This window comes from Oncorhynchus clarkii, chromosome 9 (genome assembly GCF_045791955.1).
Source record: "Oncorhynchus clarkii lewisi isolate Uvic-CL-2024 chromosome 9, UVic_Ocla_1.0, whole genome shotgun sequence".
Lineage (NCBI taxonomy): Eukaryota > Metazoa > Chordata > Actinopteri > Salmoniformes > Salmonidae > Oncorhynchus > Oncorhynchus clarkii.
The window spans coordinates 78414510-78433529 of NC_092155.1; the positions used below are offsets into that span (position 1 = coordinate 78414510).

Genomic DNA, 19020 nt, shown 5'->3' on the forward strand with positions numbered 1-19020 from the left:
GGCCAGTGTGTTGGTCAACCGGACATACCTAGGTTGAGACAGGCCAGTGTGTCGGTCAACCTGACATACCTAGGTTGAGAAAGGCCAGTCTGACATACCTAGGTTGAGACGGGCCAGTGTGTTGGTCAGTCTGACATACCTAGGTTGAGACAGGCCAGTGTGTCGGTCAGTCTGACATACCTAGGTTGAGAAAGGCCAGTCTGACATACCTAGGTTGAGACGGGCCAGTGTGTTGGTCAGTCTGACATACCTAGGTTGAGACAGGCCAGTGTGTCGGTCAGTCTGACATACCTAGGTTGAGACAGGCCAGTGTGTTGGGTCAACCTGACATACCTAGGTTGAGACAGGCCAGTGTGTTGGTGCACTTCCACTCCTTCTCGTGTGTCGCTACTTTGACGTCATCCATCACCAGGGGAACCCAGCCTCCGAACACGAACATCCTGGTACAGAACAGACAGGTGAGGAGGGAGGCAGGCAGGTGAGGAGGGAGACAGACAGGTGAGGAGGGAGACAGACAGGTGAGGAGGGAGACAGACAGGTGAGGAGGGAGACAGACAGGTGAGGAGGGAGACAGACAGGTGAGGAGGGAGACAGACAGGTGAGGAGGGAGACAGACAGGTGAGGAGGGAGACAGACAGGTGAGGAGGGAGACAGACAAGTGAGGAGGGAGACAGACAGGTGAGGAGGGAGACAGGCAGGTGAGGAGGGAGACAGGCAGGTGAGGAGGGAGACAGGCAGGTGAGGAGGGAGACAGGCAGGTGAGGAGGGAGACAGGCAGGTGAGGAGGGAGGCAGGCAGGTGAAGAGGGAGGCAGGCAGGTGAAGAGGGAGACAGACAGGTGAGGAGGGAGACAGACAGGTGAGGAGGGAGACAGACAGGTGAGGAGGGAGACAGACAGGTGAGGAGGGAGACAGACAGGTGAGGAGGGAGACAGACAGGTGAGGAGGGAGACAGACAGGTGAGGAGGGAGACAGACAGGTGAGGAGGGAGACAGACAGGTGAGGAGGGAGACAGACAGGTGAGGAGGGAGACAGACAGGTGAGGAGGGAGACAGACAGGTGAGGGAGACAGGTGAGCTCCTGATAGACCAACCATGCACCAGACCAGCTCAGAAGTAAAAATGTACACACATCCAGTTACTTGGCCGGTTCAGGAAAAAAATAAAAAATAATAATAATGACAGAAAAATAAAAAATCAAGTCCCTCTCCCTGAAAAGACAAATGTGTTGCTCAAGTTAAGACAATTGTGTTAACTCACTTGTTGGTGATGGTTGTGGCAGAGTGGAGACTGCGGGGAAGAGGAGCTGTCCCGTTGATGGACGGTTTATTCCATGTCAGGGTGTCTGCAGAGGAAAGACAAGGACTTATCAAGTTCCTGCGTTAAAAACGGCCACGCTACTAAGTAGTAGAGATGTGACAAACAGCGGGAGAGGGGGAAAAAATATATATTTTTATATTGTTTTGTTTTTTTTAAATTGGTTGTTAAAACGATATTTAAAAAATTTAAAAAAACGAAAATCCATTTTAAAATCCACGATGAATTCACATTGCAGCTGTGCTGCTACCGGGAACCGTTTGGGTTTTATGGCACGGCCCTTCACCACCGTTACTGTACATCGACTCCACCTCGCAAAGATCGCATTTCCTTCCTCAAATTATTGCCATACAGGACTTCACCGCTGTCACTTGCCTTTCTCTGCCATTGTTCCACCTTACGGACAATGGTCTTTCTTAGCGGTAGAGACGACTCCGAAATAATTGATTTCGTCAACTCCTTTGCATATCGATTCCCATTTTAGTGTCGAGTCTGCCAACTGCTAAGATTAATTGTTTGGGTTTTTTTTTGTAATGGAGGAGACTAATTAGTTGCCGTACTTCAGAGAAGAGTGGCACAGACGGCCACCATGCAGACGGAGTCAGGCCCGTCTATCTCGCAATTTCTTGGCTTGAAATGTCTCGCAACGTCAGTAAAGCAGGGCCTATCAATGAGATGGGCTATGAGTTTCTACGCGCAACAGACCTGAAAACAAAAAAAGAGCAGGCAAGCCAGTGAGAAGGAGAGAGAGGATGCAGCCAGACTGAACTGGCACATACAGTCCACCCCACATACATCTGCTGATGCAAAAAAGGGCTTAATCATTTATTTTCATTTAAAATGTTTGCGTAAGCCCCAAGAAGCATTTGTCTGCAGTTAACTTGGTCAAAGGCTGTGCAACCATGAACTAGCTCTGGGGTGCCAATAACTTTGTCCGTGCCATGTCTCTCTTGCACTTTTTTTATATAAAAAAAAAAAGTATTGATTTCTTATAAAATAAATAGAAATTTGATTAATTTTGACCACCACACACTGGATGTTTTATTTTATTTTTGGCACGCACAAAATTATTGGCACCCCAGAGCTAGTACATGGTTGCACAGCCTTTTGGCAAAGATAACTGCAGACAAATGCATCTTGGGACTCATGCAATCTTTTTTTATAAAAGCCCTTTTTTTTTTTTACATCAGTAGATGTCAAAAGGCTTTCACAGAAACCCGGCCTAAAAACCCCCAAGAGCTGCTCACCTTTCTACTGGCAATTTGTCTCACTATTCAGCAGCAAACTGATCGCATTCTTCAATCTTTCGAAAGGTGCCCTCCAACTTGTTTTCAGATCTCACGATAAATTTTGGATGGGATTCAAAGCTGGACTTCTTGCTGGTCATTCCAGAACAGTCCAGCATCTCTTCTTAACCATTCCTTTTTTTGTGTGTGTTTGGTGTCGTTGTCCTGCTGGAAGACCCACAACCTTGAATGGAGACCCAGATCTGCTGATTTTATGATGCCTTGTTCAAAGCCCCCGCCCAGAAGTATAAACGCAACCCCAGAGCTTGACCGAACCTCCCCCCATCTTTGAGAGTGCTCTTTCCATGGATTGCTTCATCTGGTCGTCAGTGAACACAGCGCTGACATGTATTGCCAAAGAGCTCTAATTTTGTTTCAATTGGTCCACAGAATGTTTCCCCCCAGGATTTAGGTGGGTTTATTGGGAAGTTCAAATCAGTTGAATAATACTGTGGGGCTGCCTCTGGTACTACGGGCCTTTAATGTGTGCAAGACATCATGAAATCAGATTATCAATGCCATACAACTCTCCTTCCGTGGCCTCCAACTGCTCTCAAACGCTAGTAAAACCAAATACATGCTTTTCAACCGTTCGCTGCCCGCCTGTCTAGCATCACTACTCTAACTTAGAATATGTGGACAACTACAAATACATGGGTGTCTGGTTAGACTGTAAACTCTCCTTCCAGACTCATATTAAACATCTCCAATCCCAAATTAAATCTAGAATCGGCTTCCTATTTCGCAACAAAGCCTCCTTCAAATCACGCCGCCAAGCATACCCTCGTAAAACTGACTATCCTACCGATCCTCGACTTTGGCGATGTCATTTACAAAATAGCTTCAAATACTCTACTCAGCAAAACGGATGTAGTCTATCACAGTGCCATCTGTTTTGTTACCAAATCACCTTATACCACCCACCACTGTGACCTGTATGCTCTAGTCGGCTGGCCCTCGCTACATATTCGTCGCCAGACCCACTGGCTCCAGGTGATCTATAAGTCTTTACTAGGTAAAGCCCCGCCTTATCTCAGTTCACTGGTCACCATAGCAACACCCACCCGTAGCACACGCTCCAGCAGGTATATCTCACTGGTCATCCCCAAAGCCAACACCTCCTTTGGCCACCTTTCATTCCAGTTCTCTGCTGCCAATGACTGGAACGAATTGCAAAAATCGCTGAAGCTGGAGACTTATATCTCCCTCTCTAACTTTAAACATCAGCTATCTGAGCAGCTAACCGATCGCTGCAGCTGTACATAGCCCATCTGTAAATAGCCCACCCAATCTACCTACCTCATCCCCATATTGTTTTTATTTACTTTGCTGCTCTTTTGCACACCAGTATCACTACTTACACACCTTCATCTGCTCATCATCATCAGCTCATCGATCCAGTGTTAATCTGCTAAATTGTCATTACTTTGCTACCATGGCCTATTTATTGCCTTACTTCCTCACACCATTTGCACACACTGTATATAGACTTTCTTTTTTTTCCTATTGTGTTATTGACTGTACGCTTGTTTATTCCATGTGTAACTCTGTGTTGTTGTTTCTGTCGCACTGCTATGCTTTATCTTGGCCAGAGGTCGCAGTTGTAAATGAGAACTTGATCTCAACTAGCCTACCTGGTGAAATAAAAGGTGGGGGAAAAATATAGTTTTTTAAAAAAATCAAGGTGTTTTGGAGTGCAATGTTCAACCCAGTGTCCAAAAACTGTCTGTTGAAGGTTGTGGGTCTTCCAATAGGACAACAAACCCCAAAACATACATAAAAAGCACCCTGGAATGGTTACAAATTATAATAATTTAAAACGTTAAGACTGTTCTGGAGTAGCCAATGAGAAGTCCAGATCTCAACCTCATCCCATAACCTATAATGACAACTGAAAACATCAATTGGTTGAGGGCACCCAACAAACACTGAAGAATAAGAGCAATTTGCTTCTGAAGGCAAGCTCATCGATGGCTACAATTTTCTACATTGTAGAATAATAGTGAAGACATCAAAACTATGAAATTACACATATGGAATCATGTAGTAACCAAAAAAAGTGTTAAACAAATCAAAATATATTTTAGATTTAGTAGCCACCCTTTGCCTTGATGACAGCTTTGCACACTCTTGGCATTCTCTCAACCAGCTTCATGAGGTAGTCACCTGGAATGCATTTCAATTAACAGGTGTGCCTTGGTAAAGTATAACCAGTATAACGGATTCCCATGTCTGTAGAGGGTTTCAGTAGATACGGTATAACTGAGTTCCATGTCTAATAGAGGGTTTCAGTAGATACGGTATAACTGAGTTCCATGTCTAATAGAGGGTTTCAGTAGATACGGTATAACTGAGTTCCATGTCTAATAGAGGGTTTCAGTAGATACGGTATAACTGAGTTCCATGTCTAATAGAGGGTTTCAGTAGATACGGTATAACTGAGTTCTATGTCTAATAGAGGGTTTCAGTAGATACGGTATAACTGAGTTCCATGTCTGTTGAGGGTTTCAGTAGATACGGTATAACTGAGTTCCATGTCTGTAGAGGGTTTCAGTAGATACGGTATAACTGAGTTCCATGTCTAATAGAGGGTTTCAGTAGATACGGTATAACTGAGTTCCATGTCTAATAGAGGGTTTCAGTAGATACGGTATAACTGAGTTCCATGTCTAATAGAGGGTTTCAGTAGATACGGTATAACTGAGTTCTATGTCTAATAGAGGGTTTCAGTAGATACGGTATAACTGAGTTCCATGTCTAATAGAGGGTTTCAGTAGATACGGTATAACTGAGTTCCATGTCTAATAGAGGGTTTCAGTAGATACGGTATAACTGAGTTCCATGTCTAATAGAGGGTTTCAGTAGATACGGTATAACTGAGTTCCATGTCTAATATAGGGTTTCAGTAGATACGGTATAACTGAGTTCCATGTCTAATAGAGGGTTTCAGTAGATACGGTATAACTGAGTTCCATGTCTAATAGAGGGTTTCAGTAGATACGGTATAACTGAGTTCCATGTCTAATAGAAGGTTTCAGTGGATACGGTATAACTGAGTTCCATGTCTAATAGAGGGTTTCAGTAGATACGGTATAACTGAGTTCCATGTCTAATAGAGGGTTTCAGTGGATATACCTTTATCGCCCTAGTGGTCATACATGCGCAATAGGACTATTATTCTACTTGGTTAATTGCTGTGGAATTTCTCTTTTTCTTATCGTTTTAACAGAAAACCATTAAAATAAAAAAATGTCCATTTGTCACATCACTACCAAGAACCAAAATGACCACTTGACTGAACTACAGAGTTCCTTGGCTGAGATGGGAGAACCTTCCAGAACAGTCTCTAGAGCACTTCATCAATCTGGGCTTTGTGGGAGAGTGGCCAGACAGAACCTTCCAGAACAGGCTCTGGAGCACTTCATCAATCTGGAAGAATTTTCCCAAATTCAGATGCAGACAAGACAATCAAAGCTGTAATCGCCGCCAAAAGGTGCATCTACACGTATTCACACCCATTACTCAATACTTTATGTACATTTGATGTTTCTGTATTTCATTTTCTATCATTTTTTATTATTATTATTATTATTATTAGCAAACATGTCTAAAAACACGTTTTCACTTTGTCATTATGGGGTATTGTGATGTCATTATGGGGTATTGTGATGTCATTATGGGGTATTGTGATGTCATTATGGGGTATTGTGATGTCATTATGGGGTATTGTGATGTCATTATGGGGTATTCTGTGTGTATGGGTGAGAAAAATGTCAATTTAACTCATTGTGAATTCAGAAGTTAACACAACAAAATGTGGAATAAGTCAAGGGGTATGAATAATTTCTGAGGCACTGTAAAAAAAATTACATTAAAATGTTTTTTTAAAAATGGCAGGAAATTACATTTAAAACAGAAACACTCTCAGCTCAATGGAGAAATATGTATAATTGCAGGAAATTAGCTTAAATATTCAAAACATTCTCTACACCGACAAGATGGGGGCATCTAAAACATGTTCTCTAAAACCCAGCTGTGTGTCCCATTGCCACACCCTCTGCCACCTAAGCTCCCCTTTGATACAGGATAAAACCCTAAATGCAGCCTGCAAGTTTAATTAATAATGCATGTAATTGCACTGTGTACACCACAAATGAACTTGATTTGATCTCGCCCCCAAAAAAACAAAAAATAAAGAAATATATATATTTTTTTAAATAAAACATTTTTTTTTTAGAATCAGCAGGAATTTGACCAATCACTCACCTATATCTAGTGTCCACAAATCCCCCAGTCGACAGCCGCTCATACCCCCATAGATGACCAGACGGGACTTGCTAGAGGTCTTCTCTGTGTAGACGACGGCGGTGTGGCTCTCTCTGGGCGGGGGCAACACCCCGTAGGTGATGGGGATGTCCCAGCCCACCACACTAGAGCCGGCACGCAGCTCCAACGTATACAGATCGTTCAGGTATCTGGGGTGGAGGAGGGGAAAAATAACCTTTAAGTCTTAATCTGTGCCTTATATTTGAATCACATTTTATTTGTCACATGTGCGGAATACAACAGGAGGAGCTCAACCTAACCGCGAAAATGCTTTACTTACAATCCCTTTACCAACAATGCAGAATCATTTTTTAAAGTAAGAAAAATGCACAACAAATAAAATGTCAATTAACAAAATAACTAACCAAATTAAGGAAAAAAAACCTGAAAAATAACAAGGCTATATACATGGGGTACCAGTACCAAGTCAATGTGTGGGGGTACAGGTTAATTGAGGTAATATGTACATGTAAAGTGTACATATTAAAGCGTAAAGTGACTATGCATTGATAACGAACAGCAAGTAGCAGCAGTTTAAATAATGGGGAGGGTCAAGGCAAATTGTCCGGGTAGCCATTTCATGAACTGTTTTGCAGTTTTATGGTTCGGAGGTGCCGTCGGCAAACTTAATGGTGTTGGGAGTCGTGCGTAGACACGCAGTCATGGGTGAACAGGGAGCACAGGGAGGGGACTAAGCACGCACCCCTGAGGGGCCCCCGTGTTGAGGATCAGTGAGGCCGATGTGTTGTTGCCTACCCTTACAACTTGGCGGCGGCCCGTCAGGAAGTCCAGGATGTAGTTGCAAAGGGAGGGTCCTTGGTTTAGTGATGTGCTCGGGGAGCACTACGGTGTTGAACGCTGAGCTGTAGTCAACGAAAAGCATCCTCGCGTAGGTATTCCTTTTGTCCAGGTGGGAAAGGGCAGCGTGAAGTGAAATAGAGATTTCCTCATCTGTGGATCTGTTGGGGCGGTATGCGAATTGTAGTGGGTCTAGAGTTTCTGGGATGATGGTGTTGATGTGAACTATGACCAGGCCTTTCAAAGCCCTTCATGGTTACAGACATGAGTGCTACGGGTCGGTAGTCATTTAGACAGGTTACCTTGGCGTTCTTGGGCAGAGGGACCATGTTGGTCTGCTTGAAACATGTATTACAGACTCGGTCAGGGAGAGTTTGAAAATGTCAGTGAAGACACTTGCCAGTTGGTCAGCGCTCGGAGTAAGTGTCCGGGTAATCCGTCTGGCCCTGCGGCCTTGTGAATGTTGACCTGCTTAACGGTCTTACTCACATCGGCTACGGAGAGCATGATCACAGTCGTCCGGAAGAGCAGGTGGTCTCATGCATGGTTCAGTGTTGTTGCCTCAAAGAAAGCATTAGAAGGCATTCAGTTGGTCTGGAACGCTTGCCTCACTGGGCAGCTCGCAGCAGAGTTTCCCTTCGTAATCTGTAATAGTTTTCAAGCCCTGTCACATCCAATGAGCGTTAGAGCCGGTGTAGTAGGATTCAATCTTCGTCCGGTATTGACTGTTTGATGGTTCATCGGAGGGCATAGCGAGATGTCTCAAAAGCCTCCAGATTAGTGTCCCGCTCCTTTAAAGCTGCAGCTCGGTGCGGATGTTGTCTGCAATTAGGGCTGGCCAAAAATGACCTCAGTGGAGACTTATCTCCCTCACCAACTTTAAACATCTGCTATCTGAGCAGCTAACCGATCGCTGCAGCCGTACATAGTCCATTGGTAAATAGCCTACCCAATTTACCTACCTCATCCCCATACTGTTTTTATTTATTTACTTTTCTGCTCTTTTGCAAACCAGTATCTCTACCTGCATATGACCATCTGATCATTTATCACTCCAGTGTTAATCTGTGAAATTGTCATTATTCGCCTACCTCCTCATGCCTTTTGCACACAATGTCTTTTTTAAAAAATTTTCTACTGTTATTGACTTGTTTATTGTTTACTCCATGTGTAACTCTGTGTTGTTGTCTGTTCACACTGCTATGCTTTATCTTGGTCAGGTCGCAGTTGTAAATGAGAACTTGTTCTCAACTAGCCTACCTGGTTAAATAAAGGTGAAATAAAAAAAATATATATATATTTTTTTTTTACAGAAATGGAGGGTGTGACGCTACAGAGGCGCCTTCGGAGGCATGCAGAGAGAGGTCAAATGAAGCTCATTACCGCATCGTCATGCGCCTCCCTCTGTATAGCTTTGATGGCAGATGGAGGGGGGGGTGATACATTCTGTATAAACAAACTCGCTTCCTTGACAACAGCTCTACACTGCTCTGTAGAGCTGACTTCTGCAGTATCACCACAATAGCTGCATGGCCAGTGCAGACGTGAACATGCAGCGCCCAGATGCATAACGCACTCCTCTCTATAAGAAGATGGATGGAGCCAAATACAGGACCATTCTGGAAGAAAACCTGATGGAGTCTGCAAAAGACCTGAGACTGGGACGGAGATTTGTCTTCCAACAAGACAATGATCCAAAACATAAAGCAAAATCTACAATGGAATGGTTCAAAAATAAACATATCCAGGTGTTAGAATGGCCAAGTCAAAGTCCAGACCTGAATCCAATCGAGAATCTGTGGAAAGAACTGAAAACTGCTGTTCACAAATGCTCTCCATCCAACCTCACTGAGCTCGAGCTGTTTTGCAAGGAGGAATGGGAAAAAATGTCAGTCTCTCAATGTGCAAAACTGATAGAGACATACCCCAAGCGACTTACAGCTGTAATCGCAGCAAAAGGTGGCGCTACAAAGTATTAACTTAAGGGGGCTGAATAATTTTGCACGCCCAATTTTTCAGTTTTTGATTTATTAAAAAAGTTTGAAATATCCAATAAATGTCGTTCCACTTCATGATTGTGTCCCACTTGTTGTTGATTCTTCACAAAAAAATACAGTTTTATATCTTTATGTTTGAAGCCTGAAATGTGGCAAAAGGTCGCAAAGTTCAAGGGGGCCGAATACTTTCGCAAGGCACTGTATATCACCAGTAGTATATTTAGCATTAATTCCTATCATTTCTAACCTACGATGTTTGTTTGGTTACAGTCGTTTCAATATATGATTATTACATTTTACCGTTCTCAAATGTCAGAGTGGACACACGTTGTTTGCAGAGAGCACAGCATTACGCAACACGTGTGAGAAACACGTTGTGTCTCATTTCATTTCCGAGGTTTTTTAAATGTAATTTAGTCATTGTCATTTGTTTGGGAGTGCTCCTGTCAATGTTGATTGAGGTTCGCTGATTACGCTCAGAAGTAGGCCTATAGGCCTTCCTGCCCCGCGCACAAATGTAGGCATAATAATGCTGCATTTGTGGCTCTGGTAGGATTTATGATTGGCTTAACGCACCACAACTAATGATCCGTGGAGCTTCTCAACGTAATATATTCTTTACCTCAAAACATCAGGCAAACAAAGTGTGTTTACACATCCACTGAGAATGACTATTCCTTAATATATTTGTAAAAACCTTCCCAGAATCTTCTCCCTTTCGATAAGCACTCGGCGACGTGAAAAGGGAAAAATGTCACGCATTGATCTCGTGGAAAACATTATTAAAATAGGCCAACCTGATTACTTCTTATCGGTGCTCGACTTGGACTGAAATAGGTGCTGGTACTGTTTATATTTAGGCGCATCAGGCCGGACCCAAGATAAATAGTTGAACCGTTTCAAGTTCGTTGCAGACAGGCCATGTGTAGCCAATGTGATTTATAGGATATTTACTTTCATCAGTATATTTTCTACCTGCAGGCTACAATGTTCATATTTGTTGGCTTTATGTAGGCGATTTTTTTACATAGTTGGCAATAGAAGTTACATTTTTAGGTTTGTATCATTTACATTTAGATAGAATTTTCCTTAACCACATGACAATGAGTTTAAGATGAGACATTATTATAAATTAAATGAAACCGTTCATATGAAAACAATAACTGACAAAACAGATCGGTCGTAATTGTAAGAAATTGGCATTAAACATCAGACAGCTCTTTATATAGCCCATTACAGGCAACGTCTGGAGAGTAATGGCAGAATCTGTGAAAGCCAGCAGGAAGGGGAGGGTCAGATTACGTTTTTTTTTTTTTTCTCTCTCTCTGGATATCTAGATCTTGGGCTCGAGTCATTCGGGTCTTATTTAATCAAACCGCGTAAAGCATCAGACAAGATCAATGCATATAGATGATTTTATTAAAAACGCATATGGAAAAATACACGTTTAAAATGTTCACCCAAATTGTCTGTAATTAAGAACTGACTTTTGGTCGACCAACATTTTTTTTTAAATAAATAAATAAATAAACAACTTCCTTCACTACCTGTAATCCATGGCCTCTGGTTTGGATACGTATGTAGGGTCAATGTGGGGACAACATAGGCGATGCTCTTGTTGATGAAGCCGGTGACTAGTGTGGTCCTCAATGCCACGGGATGAACCCCGGGAATATATTCCAGTCTGTGCTAACAAAACAGTCGTGTAGCGCATCAGACCACTTTGGCATTTAGCGAGTCACTGATATTTTATTTTACCTCTATATTTATATATATTTATATAGTTGTATATGTATATATTTATATAGTTGTATGCATGTATATTTATATATTTTTATTTTACTAGTCAGTTAAGAACAAATTCTTATTTTCAATGACGGCCTAGGAACAGTGGGTTTAACTGCCTGGTCAGGGGCAGAATGACAGATTTGTACCGTGTCAGCTCGGGGGTTTGAACTTGCAACCTTCCGTTTGACTAGTCCAACGCTCTAACCACTAGGCTACCCTGCCGCCCCAAATACTTCCAGCTTGAATATTTGCTTGTAAGCCAGAATCAGGAGGATAGAATTATGGTCAGATTTTCCAAATTAAAGGCGAGGTAGAGCTTTGTATGCGTCTCTGTGTGTGTTGAAAAGGTGGTCTGGAGTTTTTTTTCTCTCTCTCATTTTTCAGTCATAAGAGACAGAAACATTACAATTATGAAATAACACATATTGCATCATGTGGTAACCAAAAAAATGTGTTAAACGGATCAAAAATCACTCTTGGAAATTCTCTCAACCAGCTTCATGAGGTAGTCACCTGGAATGCCCAATACATTTGAGCCAATCCCTTTTTGTTGTGACAATGTAGGGGTGGTACACTGAAGAAAGCCCTATTGGGTAAGAGACTAAGCCCATTTTATGGAAAGAACAACTCAAATGAGCAAAGAGAAATGACAGTCCGCCATTACTTTAAGACATGAAGGTCAATGTAAAGAATGTAAGGTTTCATCAACCGCGGTTGCAAAAACCCATCTAGCGATATGATTAAACTCTCATGAGGTCCGCCACTACTAAAAGGACACCAATAATAAGAAGAGACTTGCTTGGGCCAAGAAACATGAGCAATGGACATTAGACTGGTGAAAATCTGTCCTTTGGTCTGATGAGTCCACTTTCTGGGGGTTTTGGTTCCAATCGCGAAAGTCTTTGTGAGACGCAGAGTAGGTGAACAGATGATCTTCGCATGTGTGGTTCCCACCGTGAAGCATGGAGGAGGAGGTGTGATGGTGCTTTTGCTGATGACACCGATTGATTTAGAATTTAAGGCACACTTAACCAGCATGGCTACCGCAGCATTCTGCAGCGATACACCATCCCATCTGGTTTGGGTTTAGTGGGACACTTTTTTTTATTTTTTCAACAGGACAATGACCCAACACCTCCAGGTTGTGTAAGTGATGTTTGACCAAGTGGTGCATCAGATGACCTGGCCTCCAACAATCGCCCGACCTCAACCAAATTGAAATGGTTTGGGCTGAGTTGGACCACAGAGTGAAGCAAAAGCAGCCAACAAGTGCTCAGTAAATGTGGAAACTCTTTCAAGACTGTTGGAAAAGCATTCCAGGTGAAGCTGGTTGAGAGAATGCCAAGCGTGTGCAAAGCTGTCATCGGGGCAAAGGGTGGCTACTTTGAAGAATCTAAAATATATAATTTTTTAACACTTTTTTGGTTACTACATGATTCCATGTGTGTTAATTCATAGTTTTGATGTCTTCACTATTATTCTACAATGTAGAAAATAGTAAAAATAGAAGAATAGGTGTCCAAACTTATGATTGGTACTGTAAGTACTCAGATCTTTTGCTATGAGACTCAAAATTGAGCTCAGGTGCAACCTGTTTCCATTGATCGTCCTTGAGATGTTTCTACAACTTGAACGGAGTCCACCTGTGGTAAATTCAATTGATTGGACATGATTTGGAAAGGCTCACACCTGTCTATATAAAGGCCCCACGGTTAACAGTGCATGTCAGAGAAAAACCAAGTCAAGAGGTTGAAGGAATTGTCCGTAGATATGGGGAAGGATACCAAAACATTTCTGCAGCATTGAAGGTCCCCAAGAACACAGCGACCTCTACCAATCTTAAATGGAAAAAGTTTGGAACCACCAAGATTCTTCCAAGAGCTGGCCAAACTGAGCAATCAGTGGAAAAGAGCCTTGGTCAGGGAGGTGACCAAGAACCCAATGGTCACTGTGACAGAGCTCTAGAGTTCCTCTGTGGAGATGGGGGAACCTTCCAGAAGGACAACCATCTCTGCAGCACTCAACCAAGCAGGCCTTTATGGTACAATTAACAGACGGAAGCCACCACTCAGTTTGCCGAAAGGAACCTAAAGGACTCTCAGACCATGATTAACAAGATAGAACTCTTTGGCCTGAATGCCAAGCAAGACGTCTGGAGGAAACCTGGCACCATCCCTACGGTGAAGCATGGTTGTGGTGGCAGCATCATCATGCTGTGGGGATGTTTTTCAGAGGCAGGGACTGGGAGACTAGTCAGGATCAAGGCAAATATTGAACGGAGCAAAGTACAGAGAGATCCTTGATGAAAACCTGCTCCAGAGCACTCAGGACCTCAGACTGGGGCAAAGGTTCACCTTCCAACAGGACAATGACCCTAAGCACACAGCCAAGACAATGCAGGAGTGGCTTCGGGAAAAGTCTCAATGTCCTTGAATGGGAGAAACTACACAAATACAGGTGTGCCAAGCTTGTAGTGTCATACCCAAGAAGGCTCGAGGCTGGAATCACTACCGAAGGTGCTTCAACAAAGTGCTGAGTAAAGGGTCTGAATACTCAAACATTTCTAAAAACCATTTTTTATCTTTGTCATTTTGGAGTATTGTGGGTAGATTGAAGAGGGGGGGGGCAAAGCAATTTAATACATTTTAGAAAAACGCTGTTCAGTAACAAACTGTGGAAAAAATTGAGGGGCCTGAACACTCTCCAAATGCACTGTGGGCTACACAGTACACCCATACTTGGGGGGGGGGGGGGGGGTGGTTCCTGGTGGATAATATATATTGATGATGTATACCTGGGGATGTTGTTCTTGGGGTCCTCACTGTCGTTAGCCAGTCCTCCGAACAGGAAGCATTTGTTCCCTACCAGGGAGAAGCTGTGTCCCAGGCGGGGACAGGGAGGAGGGCCGTTCTTAGGAGACTTGGGCTTCAGACGCTTCCACTCCCAGCGACTGGCCTGAGGAGAGATCAACAGTCAACGACGACATGAATGCAGTGACTCACTAACAAGCTCAGTTGTGCCTACAGAGCTAAGATCTCTAATTAGGCTATACCCATTCAAGCACATCTTACGCAAAACATAGAAATGACAAGGAATGCGTGTTAGTTATGGTTTAAAATTCAGGATGGAAATGAGTATACAGGAATTTATGCAAACTATTTAGTGTTTAGTTTACACCCCAAATCCCACTAAATAACTGTCAGAGCTTAATTCTGTGGGCTGAACACGTACCTGCAGTTCATACAGATCGTTGCTGTATTTGCCATACTCCACCATCCCTCCGAACACCAGCAGCCTGGTGCCGTCGCACACGAACCCATACGCAGCACAGCCAGGCGGGATGTCGCCACGGACAGCAGGAATGAACCACTGATTGGTGGCTGAAACACATTGAATTTATGGATTATAAAACCCTGTAACTGAAGTTACTGTAGTAATAACCAGTTTTGACTTGGACAGGCCGGCGAATCAAATCTACTTAGTGTTGCACGGTATCGGGCGGCAGGGTAGCCTAGTGGTTAAGAGCGTTGGACTAGTAACCGGAAGGTTGCAAGTTCAAATCCCCCGAGCTGACAAGGTACAAAGCTGTCGTTCTGCCCCTGAACAGGCAGTTAACCCACTGTTCCTAGGCCGTCATTGAAAATAAGAATGTGTTCTTAACTGACTTGCCTTGTTAAATAAAGGTACAAATTATAAAAATAAATACAAATAAAATACCGGTACCACATTACCAAAAATGTCATGATACCAACATTTCAGAATACCACAGTACTGTTTCATATGATACTACCAAATTGTTCAGTCCTACTGATCTAAAGAACCCACTGGCTCTTGTTATTAAAATGTTTATTAAAGTCAGCTGTTTTGATCAATTCTGTTGAATCTAAGCAACGGTCGCTGGTCTCTTGTATGTGCTGGTCCAATAATGTCAACTTCACTTTCATGCTCGTGTGACAGCTGTAAATAGTGCATCCCCTACAGCCATCACTCACCTGCTTCTCCGCATCATTATGCATGTATATTAATTCCTCCTATTCCTCCATCCAAATCACTGGTAGGCCTTTCCAATACTGGATGAGCAAGTGTGAATATCAGTGACAGGTCGTGTAGCGCATGCTACAGGAATCGGGGACGGGTCGAACAGGACGCTGGGCCACTGAATTTTCACTGTGGTAACCTGATACTTGGTCCAGTATCTTATTAGTAAAAATGTTGGTATCGTGACAACACCATTCTACTTATTGAGTACTGTACCTTATAGAATATTAGCTCAAAAGCATCGCAGAGTTATTGCACCTAAATATAAATAGTACCAGCACAGCACCTATTTCAGTCCAAGTCGATCACTGGCAATAACCTGCTTAACTAACGACTGTCAAAGCCTGTTAGTCTATTTCATTAATTGAAATGACTGGAATTCTATCAAATATGCCAACATGTAAAGTAATTCCTGATGCTGCACCACTGGCAGACCATATAAATCAATTGATGCCAGTGAAAGGGATGCGTTGTTTACATTTTTTGTTGTGTTGCACACCCGTTGAAATGCCCATTACTGTGGATTTTCACAAATGTATGCTTATTAAAAATGCAGAACATAAGATTAAATCGTCAGTTTATATTTTATATTTATTGTGCAGTTACAGAGGTTTTGTTGATGATATGACGTGTTTGTTTTAATTTAACCCGCCATTTCTCTTTGCAGTTTCCCTCCAATCTCCACTGGGCGACTTCGGTTTTGCCAAAGGCTTCGCAGCTCAACTGGGTACCATTAGCCATATAACTAGCGAGCTAGCTTCTGGTCCCATTAAATTTCACGGCACGTGAACACTGGCGCATGATTGCCTTGCAACAATATATGTGCAAAACAGGAGTCAAACACTTTAAACCACCTACTTACTCACTGTCACAACCACAGAGGGTCATTGGTAATTGACTATGTTGACGACCATTGCCTAAGAGGATAAAAGCAATAACTACTTGTTGAAAATATTTGTGCTAGTTAGCCATTTCATGGGCTGTAGCGCTAACTAGCACAAATTAGCCGATGGGCAAGTTCGTATCCAATTGCTAAAAAAAAAAAAATGTTAGCTAGGTAACAATGCCGAATGTATACACAAAGCATCATCTTACCTGTGTTATACACATGCAGTTCATCCACAATTCCTTCATTGCCACCCCCGAAAACGACCATCAATTCTTTAATTGCAACTGCACGATGTCCGTGTCGGGGCCGAGGGACAGGGCCGGACCAACCCAACACCCGCTTCCACCGTGGCTGCAGAACTGAGCCAGAGGTCCCAGATGTCATGGTGCCGGTAGATTCAGTTTCTCTTTGAGAAGGAAGTTAGAAGAAAAAAAATGTCCAAATTGAAAAGCTTTCCAATATAGCTAAAATGTCTAATAATGCTAAGCTAACGCGTTAGCTAGCATCCGTTAGGACTAGCCAGCTAACGTTAACTGACAACAAGCTAACAGTAGCTGGCTACGGTAACGTTTAAACGTTAAACAGGATTTAAAAAAACCTCGCGTCCTACTAAAATACTGCACTCAAACACAAAATATCGTATCGAGATTTTGTATACGTTGTTCCCAGTTCAAGACCACTTGTATATAATTGTATAGAGATATAAATATGTCCAGGTTGTGGTTGCTAGCTCGCAAGTTTATTTAGCCAAGAAGAAGCACAAAAAAAACATCTATGGGAGCCGCCATTTTAGCAAACAAGACGCCGAGAAGAAAATTATGAAACGTAGATCCGGAAACAACATGAAAATGTACAGCCATCAAAATTGTGGAACTCTTGACACACAATTAATATTATTTGTTGTTGTTGTTGTTGTTGTACTAATCTCTTCAAAAATTGACGCTTTAATTTTCTGTGTTGTAGAGTTATATTTCCAAGGAAGCAAAGCGGTGCGATTCGATGGGTGCCGCCATCTTGTAGCTAACAAAACTAAACAAACCATCCAGAAAACAGCCTGACTAATAATACAAATATTAATTCAGCTGGCTCCTGAACCTGGTTTGCTAGTTTAATCGTTTCAGATACCTTTAGAGTAATATATGTACCCAATACCGATTATAATGTGCAAGACACATTATGATTGAACATTATTATCCCGGGAGAAATACTATTGCAGTTGAATGTTCATGCTTCTTCGTGAGCAGAAATTATTTCTCAACTTGTTTCAATCTGTAAACCTTCAAGTGTCATAAGTAATTGTAATTGTACAGCCAATGTTTATTGGTGTTTAGTTTTGTTGCACTGTGATGGTAACAAGTTAGCTTTCCATACCAAAAAAAAAAGTCATGCCTTTCTGTTCTGGGTGTCGCCATTTTGACATAATTAAAAAGCTACAGCAGTGAAAAAGCTACACTAGTAGCTTGGTGAAGCATCTTTGCTAGTGAGCTAGCTAACGTTAGCGGATGCTGCAAATTAACATTAAAAATAACGTTACTGACAGATTATACAAGACATTCCAATACAAACCAGATAGCTAAATGGCTAAGCTAAATAGCAAATAGGCTAACAGCTAATTTCTTAGCTTGCTAAAATGTTAGCGTTCAGCTTGGAGGCTACAGCTAACGTTAGCTTGCTAATATGCTTCTTGACCAATTAAAAACAGAAGTTGGTTATAAAATGAAGAACAACCTTAATAAATCCTAACATGATAGAATCATTTAACGAAATAAGTTTTACTTCTTTATTAACCGTCTCTTTCATTGATGCATTCATAGCAGTAAGTAATTTTTTTGTATTAGCCTTGCTAGCAAGCTAGCTAGCTTCCCTCAAGAAAAATGGCGGAGATAACGTTAGCCGTCACAATAAAACGCGAAAAAAAAGTTAGTCGCGTTATCGTTAGCACATTATACTTACTCGTAAGTTGTAACTTTAATCAAAAAAAAGTCTCGAGAGCGGGACTCAATTTAATAATTTGAACCCGAGATAATTCTAAATAAAAATGAGAAAAAGCTACATGTTCTCATGCCGCCCAGGAAGCCGCCATTTTCTCATCCGCCTCAAACACCACTTTCCATAAACCGACAGTGGAGAGATGTCGAGCACGGTGTGGCCACTGTCACAAATTCTCACTGATTACCTGCTAAAGAATGGTTGGTGGTCAACATCTACATTTAAAAATCATATATATATATATTGCTCATTCAAAGACAAGTTTGATAAGACCACTGAACCTGGAGAAACGATTGTCATTCTGGCAAACTGCATGCTACTGTGGAGTAGGCTATGTAGCCATATTATTGTGTGAAGAAAAAAAATACAATGCAACTGTGACACAGCCATCATCCCACTGCTGACACCAATGCAGCAAATTGAAGGGAAAATATTAATACAGCTGGCTCCCACGACAACAGGTGGCAAAGGTTGACAGGACACTACATTGCATGAGCCAAGTGTCACTCAGTCTTATATCATTAGGTAACTACTGCCCAAGTTCGATAGTAAAAATAAATGTGCCCGAGGACCCTAGGACAGTTGAAGGCCTGT

General features: G+C 42.3%; 1 protein-coding gene across 4 annotated transcripts in view; it reads right to left on the minus strand.

Moving 5' to 3' along the window:
* LOC139416963 (host cell factor C1b) overlaps positions 1-18587 on the minus strand; it is an 83878-nt gene extending 65291 nt beyond the window's left edge. For 2 of the 4 annotated variants that reach the window (XM_071166179.1, XM_071166177.1), the window contains exons 1-7: positions 18391-18587; positions 16644-16843; positions 14742-14890; positions 14305-14465; positions 6868-7076; positions 1259-1343; positions 334-440 (exon numbers count right to left, since the gene is read on the minus strand). In XM_071166179.1, the coding sequence (XP_071022280.1) occupies positions 334-440; positions 1259-1343; positions 6868-7076; positions 14305-14465; positions 14742-14890; positions 16644-16821 (889 nt within the window). In that variant the 5' untranslated portion in view covers positions 16822-16843; positions 18391-18587. Of the gene's footprint in view, positions 1-333; positions 441-1258; positions 1344-2562; positions 2625-6867; positions 7077-14304; positions 14466-14741; positions 14891-16643; positions 17445-18390 lie in introns of those variants that run through there. The other 2 variants (XM_071166178.1, XM_071166180.1) reach the window with 2 other exon arrangements.
* Positions 18588-19020: the final 433 nt, after the last annotated feature.